The sequence below is a fragment of the Orycteropus afer genome, unplaced genomic scaffold, assembly GCF_000298275.1.
Source record: "Orycteropus afer afer isolate SDZICR_OR568_19922 unplaced genomic scaffold, OryAfe1.0 scaffold00275, whole genome shotgun sequence".
NCBI lineage: Eukaryota > Metazoa > Chordata > Mammalia > Tubulidentata > Orycteropodidae > Orycteropus > Orycteropus afer.
In genome coordinates this window covers 3,219,154-3,226,336 of record NW_006921862.1, presented here as the reverse complement: position 1 = coordinate 3,226,336, position 7,183 = coordinate 3,219,154, and the positions used below count along the sequence as shown (strand labels likewise).

The 7,183-nt window shown below is 38.5% G+C and overlaps 1 protein-coding gene across 1 annotated transcript in view; it reads right to left on the bottom strand.

Moving 5' to 3' along the window:
- Nucleotides 1–7,183, bottom strand: part of MROH2B (maestro heat like repeat family member 2B) — a 137,672-nt gene that overhangs the window by 48,278 nt on the left and 82,211 nt on the right. The window contains exon 13 of the mRNA XM_007950534.1: nucleotides 5,920–6,027. Within this exon, the coding sequence (XP_007948725.1) occupies nucleotides 5,920–6,027 (108 nt within the window). The remainder of the gene's footprint in view (nucleotides 1–5,919; nucleotides 6,028–7,183) is intronic.

Below are 7,183 nucleotides of genomic sequence, written 5' to 3'. Positions count from 1 at the left end.
TCAGATGGATCTAGGCTGAAAATAAATAGAAGAAAGATGTTTACTTGTGTTTTAGTGACTACACAAAAGCATTCGATTGTGTGGATCATAACAAATTGTGGATATCATTGAGAAGAATGGGAATTCCAGAACACTTGATTGTGCTCATGAGGAACCTATACATAGACCAAGAAATTTTCTTCCAAACAGAACAAGAGGGCACTGAATGTTTTAAAATCAAGAAGGGAGTGTGTCAGGGTTGTATTCTTTCACCATGCTTATTCAGTCTGTATGCTGAGCAAATAATCTGAGCAGCTGGACTATATGTAGAAGAAAGTGGCACCAGGATTGCAGGAAGATTCATTAACACTTTATGATACACTGATCACACAATTTTGCTTGCTGAAAATGAGGATAACTTGAACCATTTACTGATGAAGATTGAAGATAACAGTCTGCAGTATGGAGTATACTTCAATAAAAGGAAAACAAAAATCCTCACAACTGGACCAATAGGCAGCATCATGAGGAATGGAGAAGAGATTGAAGTTGTCAAAGGCTTCATAATACTTGGTTCTACAATCAACGCCATTGGAAGCAGCAGTCCAGATATCAAATGATGTATAGAACTGGACAAATCTGTTGAAAAGATCTCTTCCAAGTGCTGAAGAGCAAAAATATTTCCTTGAAGACTAAGTTGTGCCTGACACAAGCTATTGTATTTTCAATCACCTCATATGCATGTGGGAGCTGGACAATGAATAAGGAAGACAGAAGAAGAGTTGATGCATTTGAGTTGTGGTGTTGGTGAAGAATGCTGAGAGTACCGTGGACTGCTAAAAGGACTAACAAATCTGTCCTGGAAGAAGTGCGGCCAGAGTGCTCCTTGGAAGTGAGAATGGCCAGACTTTGACTCACCTACTTTGGTCATGTTGTGAGAAGGAGCCACTCCCTGGGGAAGGATATAATGCTTGTTAAAGTGGAGGGTCAATGAAAAAGGGGAAGGATGGATTGACACACTGGCTACCATGACGGGCTCAGATATAGCAAGGATCGTGGGGCTGGCACAGGACCATTTCGTTCTGTTGCACATAGGGTCGCTATGAGTTGGAGACAACTTGACGACACCTAACAAAAACAACAATAATACTGTTATTTTTCTCCAGGAATAAGATGAGTTGGCTAATAGTGCTCAGAGTAGGGTTGTGGTCAAGGAAAGTGATATAAGTAAGGAACTGACTAAATTAGGGAGGGTAAGATCTCAAATTAGGAACATTGGTGAGAGAGCATGTGGGGAAACATTTGATGGCTGCCATATCCCTTAGAGTTGTAGAGAATGTTGGACTCATAATAACAGCCCTATTTGGAAGGAAAGGCAAGTAGGATACAGGTTGTTGTTCTCTGTCACTGGAAGCCATACAACACTTATAGCTGTGGCTGGGGGAGTGGGACAGCCCAGCAGTAGTTTGCATGAACACCACAGTCCATGCCTGGATGTACATAGGTATATGTGTATATTTGTCTATATTCTTGTGGAGACAGGGCACAAAGAGGAAATTCATAAGAGGAAGTACTTCTCATATGGCTAGAAAAATAAAGTCATGAAGCCTTGATTTCTTTTCTAAGATTCAAATCATTTACAAGTATATATTATCAGGTTGATATCTCTTTATTTAGAATCTCTATCTTGTCACATACAGGAGAGAAAACTGCCCAGTGGAGATCTACTCCAAGGACTCTGCAGAGCTCAGAGTGTTCCATCTATTGAGTGGTCAATTACTGATGAGAGGGGAATCTATGGGACAGAGCAAAGGAAATATTAGAAACAGATGAAGTTAAATTAGTGTATACAAGAGAAATTGTACAGATCAGTCTGATAGGATGAAAGGGGGGCATAAAAGATGAAAAACAGGTGGACTGGTTGCTATTGTCTCATATGAGAGCAAGAATAACCTTACAGAGAGCGAGACTCTGACCAGATATCTCCCACTCAAATCTTTGTTGTCCAGGTAAAAGACCTCTACTATATGACAATAAAATTATAGTGAGGAAAACTGCATACAACTGATGTAATAGTATTTAGAGGCAAACCTGTTGAAATATGTTGTAATTGTACATTGAAAAAAGACTGGGTAGAAGTCTGGAAAAGTTGTGTTGCAGAAAAGGAATTGATATCGGGAAGAGAAAAATATAACTTATATGTAAAGGGTTACCCTCACTACCTCCCAATGTTCTTAACCAGTTGCTTCTCTGCTGATTTTGGTGAAGACTCACTGTATAATATATTCTTCTTTGTTACTTAGCAAGGCATCCTAGAAATCAGGAACCTAGCCCTAAGACAAAATGTGGTAGATTGCAAAAATAGTTACAAGTTTTCCATACTATCTTTATCCATGTCCTTTTGCTATAAACTCACTGCCATCAAGTCAATTCCAACTCACAGTGACCCCACTGGGTTTCCAGGGGTGTAAATCTTTACAGAGGCAGACTGCCTCATATGGAGCAGCTGGTGGGTTTGAATCACCAACTATTGTCATTAGCAGCCAAATGCCTTAACCACTAAACCACCAGAACTCCTCCTTTTGCTACAACTCACTGCCATTGATTTGATTCTGACTCATAGTGAATGCCCATTGCATTTCCAAGGCAGTAAATCTTTATGGAAGTAGATTGCTCCATCTTCCTTCCATGGAGTGCCTGGTGGGTTTGAACCACTAATGTTTTGGTAAGCAGTCAAATGCCTTATGCACTGTGTCATCAGAACTCCTTCCTTTTGCTATAGGACTCTGCAATAACTTCCACCAAGGAGAGGAGTTGATTTTCCTTGAATCTGGGCTGGCCTTGTGACTTATTTTCACCAGTAGTAGAATGTAATAGACTTACATACTTATTTATATATTTGTGGAGGTGAGAAATAAGGAAGAAATTCACAAGAGGAAGTCCTTGTTATATGACTAGAAAAATAAGGCCATGAAGCCTTTGTTTGTGTGCCAGTTCTGAGCCTGAACCTCAAGAGACTTGAATGCTTCATTGTCTCTACCATGACAGCTTGTTTGTCATGAGGAACTAGGGCTTTGAACCTGTTCATTCTGGCTCTACCCACAATAATTATCTATTCATAATTTGCAATAATCACCTGGGGATCTATAAGAATCACCTGGAGATCTTGTTAAGTGTAGATTCTGATTCAGTATATATGGGGTGGAAATGCTGATTCTCAGCAGGGGAAGGAACCAGAATGAACCAGTTTGAAGCTCTGCAAGAAACAGAAAGAATAGAAACCACAAGGAATAGAAATAAGCTGTCTCAGCTTAGACCATCCTAGACCGGCTAACTCCTAGTCAACCTGAGTGAGTCCAGTCAAGATCATAAGACTGCTCGGTTGAGCCCAACCCAAACTGCCAAACCATGAGCGAAATAAGTGTTAGTCTTGGAAAGAAGGTTGGGCAATCTACTTCCATAGTGATATTGCCTTGGAAACCCAAGGAGGGGTCTTTATGAGTCAGATCTGACTCGAGGGCACATAAAAATAACAACAACAGTAGGTTTTGGGGTAGGTTGCTATGCAGCAAAACTAATTGATACACTTTTACTTTCCTGATGTTTAGTGTAAGTGTTCAGAGAAATCTAGGCAGACCATTGCTTAAATTGTTCCTCCTACTCATTCCATTATTATCCTGAAGGAATGTTGTGGGTCTGGAAGCTATTGGATCAATGGTATTATATGAAAAGCACAGGCCTTGCTTGTATGATTAGAAGATCACCAAATGTTTCTAGAGGGTGTATCTGTAGGCTTGACAGACCAATATGGACAATCAGTAGTCTGTTCCAAATCAAAGAGTGTATCAATGAGGTAGATTTTGAAAAATATGAAAATATGAGAAGAGTAAAAGTTTGATATGTATAATCTGTATGAAGAGATACTTAATACTGGAATAACTGGAACTTGGGAAATGTTTTCCCAGGAAAACACATTTAGGAATGTTGTTGTCAAAGCTATTTTTTATTGAGCACATGCCTGTATCAAGCCCTTCACTATTAATTTTATATATTTCATCTAATTGAATCCTATTAACAACCCTCAGAGATGCGTACTGCTTCTTTTTATAATTGAGAACTTTTAGGCTTCAGGGAGGTTAAATAATTTACCTAAGGGCACATATGTGTAAGCCATTACAGTGTAACAAACTCATAGACAAGTGGTGAATTCCAGAGTATTTTGTTGTGCTCATGAAGAACCTGTTTATGGATCAAGAGGTACTTGTTTGAACAGAAAAAGGTGTTGCTATGTGGTTTAAAAGTGGAAAAGCTGTGCATCAGAATTGTATCATTTCACCTTACTAATTCAATTTGGATGCTTAACAAATAATCCAAGAAGCTGGACTATATGATGAACACTGTGACATGAGAATTTTGGGAAAATTTGTGAACAATTTATGCAGATGACACAACCTTGCTTGCTGAAAATGAAGATGACTTGAATCACTTACTGATGAAAGTCAAAGATGAGACTTCAGTATAGATTACATTTCAACATAAAGAAAGCAAAAATTCTCACAATTTGACTGATAAACAGCATAATGAAAAATGAAGAAATTGAAGCTGTCAATTATTTCATTCTAACTTGGATCAACAGTCAACAACCATAGATGCATAAGCCAAGATCTCAAATGGTGTATTGCATTGGGCAAATCTGCTGCAAAAACCTCTTTAAAGTTTTTAAAAGCTTAGATGTCACTCTGATGACTAAGGTGTACCTGACCCAAGCTACAGTATTTTCAATCACCTCATATACATGTGAAAGCTGGAAAGTGAATAAGGAAAACCACAGAAGAATTGATGCATTTGAATTATGGTTTTGATGGAGAATATTGAACATACCATAGACTTCCAAAGAATGAAGCAATTTGTCTTATAAGAAATATAGCTAGAATGCTTCTTAAAAGCAAAGATGGTGAGACTTCATCTCACGTACTTTGCACATGTTATCAGGAGAAATTAGTCCATAGAGGAGGCTATCATGCTTGGTAAAGTAGCAGGTCCATGAAAAGGTGTTGTTGTTGTTGTTATGTGCTGTTGAGTCAGACCCAACTCACAGTGACCCCTCCTTGGGTTTCCAAGGCAGTATCACTATGGAAGTAGATTGCTCAACCTTCCTTCTAAGGAGTGGCTGGTGAGTTTGAACAGCCAGACTCCTGGTTAGCAGTCAAGTGTCTTAGGCCACACCTTTAATAGGATGGATTAACACAATAGTCACAAGAAGGGACTAAAAAACAAACCATGAAGATGGTACAGGGCCAGTCAACATTTGTTCTGTTATAAATAGGGTCATCATGAGTCAGAATTGACTCCATGGTAACTAGCAACAACAACAACAACAACAACAACAAAGACACATAAGTAGGTAAATAGAAGAAACTGGATTCAAACCCCAATTGCAATGAATGGCTACAATGCAGACAGATATATAGAGGCCATTTGGAGATAAAGGAATTGAAGAAATGACCTTTAAGGATTGTGTTAGCTCTAAGTTTTTGTTAAATTATTTTTGGTAGACAGTCTCATAAGACTTGCACAAGGAAACCATGACATAAGTGACATTAAACCAGTGCTACGGCAGGAACTGCTCTTGCCTTCTAGTATCCATTCTTCACCGTCCTTTAGAACAGAATCCTTCAGTTTTCATCAGGCACACCTATCCTACAGACACTACACTTCACAATTTTTCTTGAATATAGGTGTGGCCAATTGAGTAAGTTTTGGCCAAATGTGACGTTGACAGAAGTAGTATACAACTTTCAGAAAGTGGCCTTAAAAGGAGGGACATTCTTTTTCTAACCATTCCTCCCTCTTTTTGGTTGTAGTACCAACAATGTGGAGTTTGAGCAGCGATTTTAGGTCATAAGGTAGAAAATAAGGTCCCTTCACTGAAAAACCCACCTTCTCAGTGGAGATGTTGCTGTAACCTGCCATTTGATGGTTGAAATCTCTACTCAGTTGTATGGTCCAGGCTGTATCACTGATCTTCCATAGAGATTCTTTGAGCAACTGTTGTAGGAAGTGGAAGTTAAATATAAATGTCACTGCTTAATTTTTTTTAAATAAATGTATTCTTGTTATATTTTAAAATACAAATACATGTTAAGCTAATTTCTTTCCCCATAAAATAACTTGTTACTTTGGAACTTCTCCTCTTAGTTTATTTAAAAACTCATTTTTTTTCATTTTGTTCTGAATTTTCGTTATGAATAAGATACATAGAACATGGAAATACACCCACTCCTCACTTATCAACATGGTTAATTTCCAAGACCAGGTCATTATGTGAAGATTCACGTTATGTGAAAATAGAGGAGGACCACATCAGATCACAAAGTGGAGGATGACTATATCATTACATAACTGCCAAATAATGTTATTATATAACTGCCAAGCCAATGAGGATCATGGCCTAGTGAAGTTGACACAAAGATTAACCACCACAGCCAGCATTACTCTTGTCCCACACTTCACATTCATTACTGCCAGATGTACATTGTTAATGCACAAAATAGTTGGGTAGCAGATTTTTTTCTCACTATTGTTGTAAATGTGAAATGTCAAATAATGAGATAGTTACTAAGTGAGGAGTAGGTATGATTCTATGTAAATGCCTTCTTTTATCCCTCTGTTCTATGAAAATGCACTGGGAAAATGTGCTACAAAAGACCTCTTTAAAGTGTCAAAGAGCAAAGATATCACTTTGAAGATTAAGATGTGCCTGACCCAAACCATGGCATTTTCAATAGCCTCATATGCATGTGAAAGCCTGACAATGAATAAGAAAGACTGAAGAATTAACGACTTTGAATTATGGTGTTGAATTGAACATATCATGGACTACCAGAAGAACAAGGAAATCTCTCTTGGAAGAAGTAAAGCTGGAATGCTCCTTAGAAGCAAGAAGGGCCAGGCTTCATCTCTCACACTTTGGTTATGTTATCAGGAAGGACCTGACCCTGGAGAACGATATTATGCTTGGTGAAGTAGACGGTCAGTGAGAAAGAGGAAATCCCTCAACGAGGTACATTGACAAAGTGGCTGCACTGATGGTTTCAAGTATAGCAACAATTGTGAGGATGACACAAAGCTGGGCAGTCATTTGTTCTGCTGTATATAGGGTTGGTATGCGTCAAAATTGACTTGATGGTACCTAACAACAAGC